The sequence below is a fragment of the Grampus griseus genome (assembly GCF_964374135.1).
Source record: "Grampus griseus genome assembly, chromosome: 4".
In the NCBI taxonomy this organism is placed as follows: domain Eukaryota; kingdom Metazoa; phylum Chordata; class Mammalia; order Artiodactyla; family Delphinidae; genus Grampus; species Grampus griseus.
Genome location: NC_138997.1, coordinates 24,734,968 through 24,749,158, shown reverse-complemented (window position 1 = coordinate 24,749,158; position 14,191 = coordinate 24,734,968). Strand labels below are relative to the sequence as shown.

The window sequence follows — 14,191 nt, the reverse complement described above, 5'->3', positions numbered from 1 at the left end:
CAATATAACTTTGAAAATGATTTAGCAGTTCAAATCTGCAAGAGTGAGGCCAGTGTGATTCTTTGAAAAACGTCTCTGTCTCTAGCAGTACATTATCATGGTCTACTATCAGCTAAAAACTTTGTGTCTGAGAGTTCTCACCCTGGCGCTGTCACCGACTGCCTGGGTGACCTCAAGCAAGTCATTTAGCCCCGATTTCCTGCTCTCTGAAAGAACACTGCCTGTGAATCCAGATTCACCCTCATTGTCACTGTTGAACGGACAGAAAGGAATTGTCCACGCAAATATGCACACAGCAGCTTCAGACCAGTGTCAAAAAACACGGGACAGCGTATATCTTTGTTTAAAATTGTCCCCCAAATCCGTAAGATTAGGAGTTTTTCACTTGCCCTGCTGTTGAAATCTGAAACCCTTGTAGAGGTGGCCAGGTTTCCTCTGGAGACTTAAAAGAAGCCACCCAGAGCTGTGAACGTTAGGGCAGAATCCTAACATTTGAACTGGACGGGGAAGACCAGAGGTCAACTTTTGTGTTCCTGAAAGCTAATTAAATAATTTCTGACAGCTGGTAGATTCAGACCTCAAGACAGAGTTTACCTCCTCTTGTCTAATGATACTTTTTGTCCCCTGTGACATTTATCAGAATGTGCACTCGATGACTCTCGCACCCAGAGGTCTTACGTTTGTTTTTATATCCCGTCTCACAAAGGGGCCTGACAATACAGAATGCTTAAAGGTTGTCATCCAAGTCAGAAGCGGAACAGTTGCAACAACTGCAGTTTTCATGCTGAATCAGAGAAAAGCAGACATTTTCAGCTGGGGAAAAATATAAGAGAAATAACTATCTTTATGCACATCTCTGTGTGTGTGTGTGTGTGTGTGGACATGTACTTACTGAGGCCTGATGAAAATCAGACAACATAGTTGTACTTTGTTAGTAATTCTTTCCCTTTGATTGGTTTTTAATAAACTATTTTGGTGGATGCTATCGACATGCTTTTGTTGCCTGTCTTTACCAGTAAGACAGGAATGGTTTGAATGTTTAAAAAAGAAACCAAAAGAAAACCACAACAGAGAAAGAGGAATGTGGAGGATGTTTCTGCTTCAGTCTTAAACACACAAATCGAGTCAGAACAACCTAAGAGGTGTCTGTTTCATCCTTTCTCTTTACAGAGAAGGTGAGCAAAGAGCACACTCACACGAAAGAAAACACCATCCGGACGACCACCAGGTAGGCCACTGTGGAGTCCCCTCGGAAGACTCCCTCTGGGGGCCTTGAGGCCCACGTCACAGTTTGAGCAACATTCCTCAAACCGTTCTCTCCCACTGGGTTCAAAAGTCACCCCTTTATCATCATTTTGTGTTTGAACTTTGGTTGGTGGAAACAACACAAAACGCAAAGGACACCAAGGGGGAAGGCCATTCACAGTTATTAAACATCTAAATGTATCACTTTGCTGGAGAGTTTTCCTTATGCTATTATTGTTTATTCCTTACAATGATTGTGTGAAGTAGACAATATTATCCTCTTGACAGAAGTTTCCTGACCGGAGGGTTGAAGTGGGTGGCTGTATTTGGGAGCTGGGTCTGTATCTCAGGAAAGCCTCAGTCGGTGGGTAGACCGAGGTTGAACTGTGTTCCTAAGTAGCTTTGCAGCTGTGGACTGATAACTTGTCACCAGGGACATCCCAGCTTTTTAACTCACTGCATTGTTAGGAGGGCAAAAATGTAAAAAGCAGAAGAAAGACAATGCTTTCAGAAATTGCAGGAAAGCTGACATCACTAACAACTGTAGGTTAAGGAAGCTTTCCATTTGCCAAAGGCAGTTTAAGAGAAGGTCAGCCAGGCTGGGCTGCCCATCAGTCTGCCGCCTGAAAGGAAAAGGACGGGTCAGTACTGCCACCCATCCTGAGGCTCGTAACCACCCAGACCTGAACTGTTGCAGGCAGGTGCCAACGAGTGCAGACCCACCTCTGTGGAAAGGGAGCTCAGGGGAGAGGCAGTCTCCCCCTTGGCAGGCTTTAAGTCAAGGAACTTCACTTTCCTGAGCAAACTTAGATTCTTCCTCCTGGGAGCCGTTGCTTGGTTTTGTGATTTAATTCTTGCGACGGAAGATCAACAGTGTTTTTCCTTTGGATGTGATATGAGTCGACCTCGTACCATCACCGGGCACATGAACGGTGTTCATTTGAACACTGTTAACGCGAGTCTTTGCTTCTTTTTAACTCTGTGAATCGGCGTTTGGGACTATCAAATATTAAACAGTAATTAAAACAGAGTCGCACAGGGTTCATATAGTGTTAGGGACAGAACCTGACTCTAACCCAAGCATGGTGTTAGGCTTGCCTCCGTGTACAAGTACGCAGATGGGGAATGAGTCTTTCCATCTGGTCTGTGCGTTGTGTTGGGAAATGGGTCTGGGGGATGGAGAGGGGACTTTGTTCAGTTGGATGCCCAAATAGGAGATGTGAGCTACTATAGATTCCAGCAGCCTTCTCCATGTAATCCTAAGGCTATTTTTTTTTTTGGTATCTATGCTTATGTTTGTGAGTCTAAACACATGAAATGGGCCAGATTGGTAGACATCGAAAGACGGCAGATTAAAAATAAGAGGTGTCCATTTTAAGTTGCTTCCCTAGGCTTCCTGAAGTGTCACAGGTCAGGTTCCCTAGAAGCAGAGCCCGAGACAGGGATCCCTGTGTGGGTGTGTTATGGAGGGCGTGCTCTCAGAGGGACCTGCAGGGATGGGATGGGGCTGGAGAGGGAAAGGGAGCTGAGCAAGGATTCTAGGGGTGGTTGTCTCCCGCAGAGAATTCTGGAGAATGAATTGCACCACAGAGTAAATCCTGCCTTGAGGTAAGGGGGCCCCCTCATTATCCACTAACTTCATCAGGGGATGTGTAGCCTGCCAGGTGAGGGAGGGGGGCTCCAACGGGGAGGGCAGTTCTCACTACGAGCAGCCGGCACCCCTGGGGATGCAGGGTGAGTGCACCAGTGCGGTAAAGGGGATCTGGGCAGGACCCCAGCCCCATCTCCTATGGAGGCTTTCTGCCGGATCTTTAAGATTACACGATCATATTTACCTAGCAGAAAGGTATGCTGCGAGACCCTGTTATTATGCTTTTCAGGTGTTCCCTGGGACGAGGTAAGAGGAGGTTTGAACTAGCCCCAAACAAGTGAAATGTACAATACCTCCTAGCCTCGGTTGCCTTGGCTGGAGCTGAAGCATAATTACAGGGTAGAAGAGAGGGGTTTTTTTTAGCCATTTGGCAAAAAACGAAGCAATCCTTAAATTCTCCTGTTGCTGGGAGATTATGCGTAAGAAGAGATCCAAATCAGATCTTTTGCCCAATGCGACACAAGAGGTGCTTCCTATGAGCTTCCCCACCCCTACAGTGTGGTGTGCAGAAATCCGTGTTATAGGTTTCTTGGTTTATTTTTCTTCTACAAAATCCTTGGTGTGTTTTTATTTTCCCTTTGAGTGGGCAACTTGCCCAATTAGCCTCTCCTCAAAGGGATCTCTTTTTACCTTCTCACCTCATTACTTCAGGTGGAATAGAATCAAGCTGCCTTGTGCCAGGACATCCTCTTTAACCCGAGTTAACCGATAGCAGAAATAAGGGAAAAAACGCCAACTCTCTTCTTTTTTGATTCCCGTTTCGGAAGAAACTCTTATTTTTGGAAGAGGTCTGCACAAGGTCAGCTAATGGGGTTATGTTTTAAGGTATGATCTGTGATACTTTCCAGAAAGATTTACATCGCGCCTCCAACTTCCCATACCTCCAGATTTTTTAAGTCCTTAGTGGGATGTTTGGTTCGTTATCAGATCTCCCACGTTTCATTTCCTGGAAGAAGCTGACTGTCCAGAGCGATGGCTCATCATGGGAATCAAAGTTCGGAATTGTCCATGTTTCAGAGTTGCTGGGCACATTTAAGACAGTTGACTTGTGAAGGGCAGCCTTGGATGCCGGCCTCAGCGCAGTATTGAGATCAGGCGCTTCCAAATGCTGATGGGTACCTGAGCCCTTCCACTCAGTGAGATCTGCCTCTGGGATCTGGAGATCCAGGGGAACCAGAGGAGAAAAGAGATGTGCAATGCTGAAAAAAGAAACTGATTCTCTCCAATTCTCTCTCTGTCCTTTATCAACCCACAACTTTCCCCACTGTTGTTAATCATTATTAATCTTGACTCTTACGCCAAACACAAGAATGAAGAAAAAGTGTAGCAACCCAAGTGTGAAACACTCTGTCTCTGGCAGTTCCAATATGTGCTTACCAATGAGATATGGGGGTGCTGGTTTCCATGCCCGGGCACCAAGGCAACAGGAAGCCCATGGATGTGCGTACAGGTAACTCCCCATCCCATAAGGGCTGATGACTGCACCTCTGTCCTCATCCAGTCCTCCCTCGTCACAGCTGTCCATTGGCCATTCTGCTGTTTGTTAATTCCTCGATTATAAGATGGGGAGACATGGAAAGAGAAAATGATGTTGATTCCTTGTTAGCCATTTTTTTTTTTTTTTTTGTGGTACGCGGGCCTCTCACTGCTGTGGCCTCTCCCATTGCGGAGCACAGGCTCCGGACGCGCAGGCTCAGTGGCCATGGCTCACGGGCCCAGCCGCTCCGCGGCATGTGGGATCTTCCCGGACCGGGGCACGAACCCGTGTCCCCTGCATCGGCAGGTGAACTCTCAACCACTGCGCCACCAGGGAAGCCCCGTTAGCCATTTTTTAAAAGAAGTTCTAGGTAAAGCTAAGGGTTGAAACTAATAACTAGCAAGTTTCTGGATCATTGGCTCTTGACCTCATTTTTCAAAAACTCTTACAATGGAAACTTTCAAACAGATACAAGAATAGAGAATGTACCCATGATCAAGTTTAAATAATTATCAATTCATGTTTCATCCATCCCTTCCTTTTGTTCTTCTTCCCCGTAGATTATTTTGAAGCAAATCCTAGACATCATTGGAAGCACTGGTTTGAGAACGCCTTTTTAAAAAATTATCCTAAGAGCTTAGACTCAGCTGCTTCAGTTAGGATCATCTTCCCAAAAGTAAAGGAGAAAACCATCCACCAGGGTATCCCATGTGGCCAGGCAGAGAAATCAATCTACTTAGCAGCCGGGATGATTGGGTCCCATGGTCCTGCTCACCAATGCCTTGACCTTTCCCTTCCTTCCACCCTTGTCTGTGCCCTCCTAGGAGCACCTCCATTGAATCAGTCCTTCAGATGGAGCTTCACTGTAAATGCTAAACGGCAGTTCGTCTGCCTGTTTAACCTTAGAGTCTAGAAAATTCAACCTAAGTGTAAAGAAGTCTGTGCGTCCCCTTTGAGATAGCCGGTGGCATTCTTAATGCCATTCTACCTGACAAATGAGATGGGGAGAAGGTCCGCCCAGTCCCATGAGAACAGAAGGACTGAATGCTTAAGAGACTAATGCAATCTTGATTTTTCGATTTCCTTTCCCAGCGCAACCCTAGGTTCTGCTGGGAGCAGATAACCAGCTAATATGATCACTTGTAGATGAAAATATATGAGGCATGCTATCATAACCAGATCCCAAAGTTTAATGGAATAAAAAGAAGATCTACATCTTCTGACATGGACCATCACCCAGTCAGATGCTGGATAAGATCGAAATAGGAAAATGGAACCCTAGAGTAAGAATCAGATGGCTCCTGGCAGGTGAATTGGACATGCTCGATGTTGTGTAACACCATGAACTTCAAGCAGTGGCTGCCAGGAACCCTCTCTTGGTTATTTGTTCTCTCTCTTCCCCATTAATAATTCAGCGTCCATGGGGCTATAAGATTGCAGGCCTATAAGAAAAACTTCTCACACCTGGCTTGCTCTATTCCAAAAGCAAGGAAGTATTTACCTGAATTGGTTTTTTTCTCCATTACTAGACAGAAAGCAGAAGTGGGAAAATCAGAAAGGTAGAGTCCTATCGTGCTGTGCCGACCCACATTTAATTTGCCCAATTTTCAGAATTTGAAATGTGGGCTATTTTTCTGTGATTTAGATAATGGCACTTACAGAGTTTACTAAAAGACATACGTACTTGGAGGTGTCCAATATAGAATTTTCCGTTGTGACTGTTTGGGTGCCTGTCCTTAAATATTTATGAGTCGGTAATAGAAATTGCACAAATTTGTACGAGCGTGATGTGCGGCTTCAATCTGTGCAATTTCCCCTTTTCATTTTTTAGAAGGCGTAAGAGAACCATGCTCCATTACCTTAAGAAGTAAAAGATTACACATAAAGAACACTGGATTAGATGGAAGCAATTAAGAAAATAAACAGGAAACAGAGCAAATGAAATTGGTGATTTTGGAGTAGCTCTCCCTATAATCTCTTTACCCTTTATATTTTCTAACGTTAAAATTAAAGGCACAAAATTTTGTTTCTAAAAAATGGAAATGGCTACTAATTTCATGGAATCCCTCCAGTTAGGACATTCAGTGCTTTTTTGGTGAAGTCAAACCTGGTTGGTGGGCCATTGAAAAGTTTTAAAAGCGCCTTTGCTCAAGACACTGCCATCTACTGGAATACTGACATAATAAATATGTAAATCTTTGTTGTCTGATGTTAAGTACCCACCCCCACCCACCCACCCAGTAAGGTACGTTTGTGCAGTGCACAGCCTGCACCACTGTATGTAGCTGCCCTGACACAAGTGTTGACTGGAGAGTTTTTCACTGGCAGTCAATCCTTCTCAACTTATCTTTGAGTTTTCGAAGAAGTTAAAACTCATCCTTTAAACAGTGGATCTTTTTTTTTTTTTTTAAATACATATAGCCTCAAACTACTTTGTGCATTGCTGCCATTTGAGGTTTCTTCCTTCTTATCACACCAAACTTTCCTCGGTACTTTTCTCTATTTCTATACGCCATTGTCCTGTAGGTGTCACGCTCTGCCGTTTTTCCTCCCACCCATGACCTCTACGTTGAACGGTTATAGTTGAGACACTGTGCTTCCGGAACTCTTTAATACGGTGTCACTGTGAAGAGTTTAAATCTTCTTTTCAAGGATCTAAAGAGGGCTGTGCCTTTCTTTTCTTCATTTCCCTGGGTTCTCCCACCTTTATTTCTGCTGGCTTACAACTGTGTTCCATCTGTTTGTGCAGCTCAGAACAGTCAGGAACGAGGTAGAAATGTGTAAGCCTCTGTAAGTAGACATCCTCCTTTGACAGGTCATGCACAGGTGACGTGTGACATGTGGCTCAGATGCCAGCTTCTTCTAATCTGGGATTTTCTCTCAAGGGTGTCTCCATGGTTGTTACTAGAAATATCTCCAATATTCCAGGGTTGACCTCTGTTTAGCAGGGAAAGCCCTGGTGGATGATGCAGCAGGCCAGGGCCCATCCACATTTCACTGGGGTCACCTTCAACTTCCACTGGACAAAGGGTCTCGCATCGCTGCAGAGAAGACTGAGTTAGTTCATCTGTGCTCTGCTCGCCTCGGCAGAAGCCCATTGTCCTTGTTTATGTACAAAGTCAGATTCCTGCGGGAGATCCAGGTCCCTCCACGAGCTGACATTTCACGGATCCTGACGTGCAGGTTCACTTCCGCGGCTGCGCCTGGCTCCAGCTCCCCGAGGTCTGGCCTCCCGGCCGCAGCCGCCCTCGACAAGACCTGGCATTGTGCTACTTGTCCTGAGAAGTTTCCTGGCTCCGCGGTGGATGAATGCTCGAGCCGCAGCAACAGGAATTGTTCCTTGAAAACGTGGTGTTAGGTTGTACGGATTGGCCTGCCTCTAGGACAGCCCTAAATAGAAGGCATCTGTACTTTTCAGAGAAGAAAATTTAAAAACATTACCCAAATGAATTCTCCCTAAAATGTTCTACTTTTCTTCTACAGTATTTTAAACAGCGTTTTTCTTCCGTGGCTCTCAGCCTTCTGCAACTGAAGTTGACTGATACGAATGGGATCAGAATTTAGATACAGTTGCCCCCGCCTGTGTCTTTTACAACTGCCTTCAATTATATCATCCTTCAGATTACTCTTTAAAAGACTAAGAGTCTCTTTAAAAAATAAAGGATACTGAACAGTAAATCTTAATCATTTGTTTTAAGTTTAAAAAATAACTTTTAGGGCTTCCCTGGTGGCGCAGTGGTTGAGAATCTGCCTGCCGATGCAGGGGACACGGGTTCGTGCCCCGGTCCGGGAAGATCCCACATGCCGCGGAGCGGCTGGGCCCGTGAGCCATGGCCGCTGAGCCTGTGCGTCCGGAGACTGTGCTCCGCAACGGGAGAGGCCACAACAGTGAGAGGCCCGCGTACCGCAAACAAACAAACAAACAAACAAACTTTTATTTTCAGAGAATATAGGAGAACATAAAGAAGAAAAAATACCCACTTATAATCAATCCTGCTACCTAGAAGCAGCCACTGCTAAGTTGGTGATGTGTATCCTGGCTGAATTTTTATCTATTTATAGATGTATCCTTTCCTATCAAAACTGGATCGTACTATATATACAGTTTTATAATGTTCTCTTTTAGCTAGTAATATATTAAGAATTTCTTTCCATTTCAGTAAACATAACCCAATATTATTCTTTTCATATTTGCATGTCATCATTTATTTAATACGTCTCCTATTATTGGATATCAAGGGTTTGGTTTGGTTTGGTTTTTCAAGTTGTTGCTAATTCTGGGATAAATTGACTCAAGAAAGCATTCACAGGTTTCAGGCATTTGCTATGAATTGTCTAACTGACTTTCAAAAAGGTTGAATCTACAATTTTACCAGAAGCTAATGAGAGAATATTTTAAAGGTCTCTGTGCTTTATCATTAAAAAAATTTTTTTTTACCGATTGGGAGGTTAAAATGTATATCTTATAGTTAAAACCTTTTCATTTATTGATTCCTGGTGATATCAAGCATTTTATTCATGAAGAGACATTTTTATTTGTTCTTTTTGGGTTTTTTTTTTTTTGGTTTCTTTTTTGGTTTTCTTGCGGTACGTGGGCCTCTCACTGTTGTGGCCTCTCCCGTTGCGGAGCACAGCCTCTGGACGTGCAGGCTCAGCGGCCATGGCTCACGGGCCCAGCCGCTCCGCGGCATGTGGGATCTTCCCAGACCGGGGCACGAACCCGTGTCCCCTGCATCAGCAGGCGGACTCTCAATCACTGCGCCACCAGGGAAGCCCCTTGTATTTTTTTTAATCGTCACTTATTATTCTGTCTGGTGGTTTGTCTGGGTTGAACTTTTTATTTGATTGTTGATATTGATTTTTTTATTACGAAAAATTTTAAAACAAAGTGAAAGGAATAATGCAATAAGCCACCATATTCCCACCACCCAGATTGAACAAACGTTTGCTACACTTATTTCACCAATCTTTTTTTCCTTATATTTTAGATCACATCCCTGACATGACATTTACTCCCACATTCTTTGATATATATATCTCTAAAAAATAAGGACATTTTCTGCAATACCATTGTATACCTTACAAATTAACAACACATTCGATTGGTTTTTAATTGCTAAGAAGGTTCTGTTTGATAAGTGTACAGCCTTGTCAATGAGGAGGAGAAGCACATCTTGGCTTTCTTATGACCTCCAAACATTAAAGAAAATCTGGTGCCTATATGCGCAGCCGAATGATGGAGTGACCTTGGTTCTCCATCTGCCCACAAGCCCCATTTAGAAACCCACTGAATCTGCAATGCCAAGTCTCAATTTGTAGATAAATGCCCCGGCTGAAGCTTGCCAGTGTATAACTATTCATTCAAGCTTTACCCACTACAGTCCTTCTTTCTTTGAAAATGTGTGTCCCCAACATGATGGATGACTGGGTTTCCAGGCCTAGCCCCCTGGGGTCATGAGAGGGCTTCTCTGTTGTGTCCCTTTTAAGCTTGAATAGGGAACTTGCTGTTTCAGATGCTCAGGGTTGTCCTCAGGTCAGGGACTCGCAGTTGTTTTTAATCTCGAGCACTCTGCTCCACCGCCACATCCCCTGAGCTGCCACCCAGGGTTCTTTTATTAAAATAAGTAAATAGGGCTTCCCTGGTGGCACAGTTGTTGAGAGTCCGCCTGCCGATGCAGGGGACGTAGGTTCGTGTCCCGGTCTGGGAAGATCCCACATGCCGTGGAGCGGCTGGGCCCGTGAGCCATGGTCGCTGAGCCTGCGCGTCCGGAGCCTGTGCTCCGCAACGGGAGAGGCCACAAGAGTGAGAGGCCCGCGTACCACAAAATAAAAACTAAAAAAAAAAAGTAAATAAATAAAATCATTCAACAGTAGGGGTCCTCGGGAGGGACAGTATACATGAGCGCCACTAAAGCTGTGTTTTCTTTCATTATAGATCACCTTTTTAACTGACTGCAAGAAAGTTAACAGGGAAACTGGCACTGACTTTTATATCTAAAATGTTGATATCTGGGCCCGTTTCAGAAGAAGCAGCTACCCAATGTCATCCAAAATGAAATGAGGGCCCAAGCGGGCAGGTAGGATGACCACCTGCTGTCTGCAGTGACACATAGAGATCGCTATACTGGAGCAAAAGGACCTTACCCGGGTTGCAAAGAGAGCTCAAAATCCTTTTACAAAAATCGGTAGACCTAAGCAGTTAATGTATTTCAAATACGATGATTTATAAATATGTTTCAGAGCATACAGATATGTAAATATATACAAAAGAAAGAGTGAGCATTCATCATTCTATTACAAATTATTAGCAAATACCCAAGGACAGTAACTTTTGAGAAAAAAATAAGCACCACCTAAAGAAAATTGCATTAATCATGAAAATTAACTTGAAATAATGTTATTTGATCTTTTTTAAAAAATGGAATATCTAAATATAAAGTGTGTTTGTTTTTCAGTTGTGAGCATATTTTCATGCAAGTTAGTACAGCTTCTCAGAGAGTTTCTTCTGACCTTAAAGTACTTGAAGAAATTTTGAGAAGATAGTTATAACTAATCCAAATATTTCCCCTGTTCCTTATTTTCGAACAATCCTATCTGGATATGTTTGAAAAGCTTTAAAAAAAAAAAAAGGAAACCGCAATGCTTTGTGTTCTGTGTCAAGGACTATAACCTGTTATTGTTAGGAAGGTGTAGGTTTGTTCAAAGACAATGTTTCCAGTTTGTTCTCATTTCCTTTGGTTGCAAGATGTATACCTGGAGATCCCATGTGGAAGTTACCTGTATCCATTTCAATCTGCAACGTTCGTATAACGTGTAGTCAGAAAGTCTTGGGACTCGAGTGAGATTTATTCTTGGAAGAATTTAGTCTGTCGCCTGTCTCTGCTTGAGGCTTTTGGCGGCATAGAGGATTGTTTTCTTGACTAACGCCTCCTGCTTATTTCAAAATGTTAATGCAATGTGTCACTCCTGGGTCTAAGTGATTCAGAGGTCAGTACAATGGTTGTTGATAAATGTATGGAATTTCAGTTCTTAAAAAAATTAACCTGATACATCCATACAGAAAACAATTATTTCAGTGTCCTGACTTGAGAGCTGGGGCTAAGTAGAGATTGAGGCAGTCCTGTTACCAGGACGGACAGATGGCCATCTGGTGCGGTGGCCCAGGGGCTGGGGTCTGCTGGGAGGCAGGTAGCGGCTGCAGAGGAAAAACATTGGCTTCCACAGAACTTTCCCACCTCAGAAGGGGGCTCTGGCTCTCCTTCCGCAATATATAGCTTCTCCGAAATATCTAAGTCAGATAATTTGGTCTTAAAATTTCCTTAAAATAAAAAGAAATGAAATAAAAATTAACCAACATTCTTTTGGACGTATTTAACCAGCTCTTAGAAAAAAATCCAGAAGCCCTGTTATGTTATATGATACATAGCTGAATAAATAATTAAGTACTTTTACTTGAAAAAAACACCATCTTTTTTCCTGATTAAAGAAAATTTTGTCTATGTGCGGATTGAAGTCGGAATATCACTTCAGGATGATTTGCCCGAAACGCTTACATTTAATAGAATTTCATTCTACTCTGAAATATGTAGATCTTTCTAGAGTCTGAGGACAAATTCATTGCAGAGCAAAGTCTTTTTGTCTTATTTAATCTTTCTTTTCTATTTGCCATCCCCAAGTTCAGTCCTAAAAGTTATTGTCTTTTAGAAGGAAAAAAAAAATGATTTCTTCTTTGGTGTTCCTTTTAAATTATAGTGCCACTACTAAGCATAAAGTTGTTTTTTCTTAACTTTCTCTTACATACGATATCCACCTTATTCTTTTCCTTTTTTGTCTTGCTCTGCTTTGCTATTGCCATCAAAACAAGAATTCCCGTAACGTGTTGGTTTCAGTGGTGGCACCCCGGGGGGGATGGTTTGTAAGTAGTTGGGCCTTCTGTTTTGCACGAAGCCGAACTCCCTGTCGTCACTCAGATGTTAAAGGTGGAAATGTTTGTGCCACAGTCAGCAGTTAGCAAAATGTATCCCTATTTAGAGCCATAATCTTTTATGGACTCTTATTATTTATTGTAAATCTTTTCTTTCTGCAGCGCTGAGCTGTTGACCTCACAGCGCATGCCATCTAATGCCTGGAATTGTCCAGTCACTGTGACACCAGTGCCCCTTCATATTTTAACCCTTAGATTTTCTGCAGGAGAAAAATCAAAATACGCATTCATTGTCCGTTTCATTTTTATTCAGAAAAGAAACTCGAATAAATAAACATTTTGTCTTTTCCAAGTAACAAAAGGCAGGAAAAGTAATGGGGGTGTTTGACAGCTCTAAGTCTACACCAACATCTTCCAGATGCTGTGTCTGAGTATTTATCGATTATACGAGTTAGCTAGTCTTCAGGTGGCCTGTCGTTGTACAGGACCAAAGGGGAGCCACTGTGGTAGGTGGTGATTTTGTTAAATGAGAATAAGTGACAGTCCCTTCCGCCATTAGCTATTAGTCAACCTGCTTCTCTACCAACTTTTTACCGAAAACTGTGGACTAGAAATAAATCATTTTCTGGACAGATTTTGCCTTTTCCACTTCCTAAGCTCTCTTTCTGGTGGAGGGGCTTCTTCACACTAAAATGACTAAATTGAGTCAGGGAGCACGAACCATGCGGCATTCGCAAACTTGCTCCTTTTTTCCTGGAAGAATTGGTGACTATCTAAGCAGTTGAAGGACGGTACACACACGCTTCAGAGTCTAGTACGTCGTAAAATCTGCAGTTCATTGACTCTTTTCCTCCCTGAAAAGTGCAGACCCGCTTCATCCTGAATCGGGTACCTCCGGGGCCTCCCCTCTCTGCCCGCCACCCTCTCCCATCACCCACAGTCCCTGTGGCCTGAACGAGGGGCCGGTTTGTTCACCACAGAGCTGGACGTCCTCTGAGAGCAGATGGGCTTCTGCACTTTACAGACCCTGTGAGGCACAGGAAAAGAAAGGGGGCCTAAGGATGACCGTCTCCACATTCTGAGAATGACAGTGCTTGGTTCCAAGTTATAAGTACAGCATCTTCTGTTCTCAGAACACAGGCAGAAAGTTAAAGATAACCAAATCATTTTTCACATCTTCTATTTCTCAATTGAAAAAGCCTTTCTTTGGTGACCTAGGATCCTGCGTACTGAAACAGTACTCCCACCCCACTTCCCTCCCTTCTTCCACTGTCTCTTCCTTTTGTTCTGTCAGTTCCAAGAAGGATCCATGACTTTGTATTGTCCATGTGTTCCCTAGATGTTAAGAGACCAAGCAAAAGGCAGTGTAGCTTAGCTTAATGGGCAAGGGTGCAAAATGCGATGCCAGCATGCCTGGGTTCAAATCCTGTCTCAGCCCACGGGCATGGACAACTACTCACCTTCTCTGTACCCGAGTCTCTTCATCTGTAACATACGGATGATAATAGTAATTGTCGACACCCTGTAGAGGGTCCTTGTGAGGATCCAATGGAGTTAATATGCACAAAGCCCTTTAGAGCAGGGCCAGATACTTAGTCAGCAATACACGTGTTTGTTGCCATTTTTATTGAGCATGTATGATGTACTAAGAACTTTAACATGAAATATCTTATTTAACCCTTTACAGCTCCCCTATAAAGATGGTATTTTATTTATTTATTTATTTTTAAAGATGGTATTTTAAAAGCTTTTTTCCAATGATGAAACAGGCTAGGGAGGTTGTTGACAAAGATCACTTCACCATTAACTGGCCAATATGGAATTCAGACTCAGATCCTTCTGACTCCAAACTCAGTGCTAAACCCCTGCACTCTCACTTCCCAGCGTGAATGGA

General features: G+C 43.3%; 1 protein-coding gene across 2 annotated transcripts in view; it reads left to right on the top strand.

Moving 5' to 3' along the window:
* Positions 1-14,191, top strand: part of ZNF827 (zinc finger protein 827) — a 180,723-nt gene that overhangs the window by 97,694 nt on the left and 68,838 nt on the right. For both annotated transcript variants that reach the window (XM_082652947.1, XM_082652946.1), the window contains exon 7: positions 1,171-1,228. In XM_082652947.1, coding sequence (XP_082509073.1) covers positions 1,171-1,228 — 58 coding nt within the window. The remainder of the gene's footprint in view (positions 1-1,170; positions 1,229-14,191) is intronic.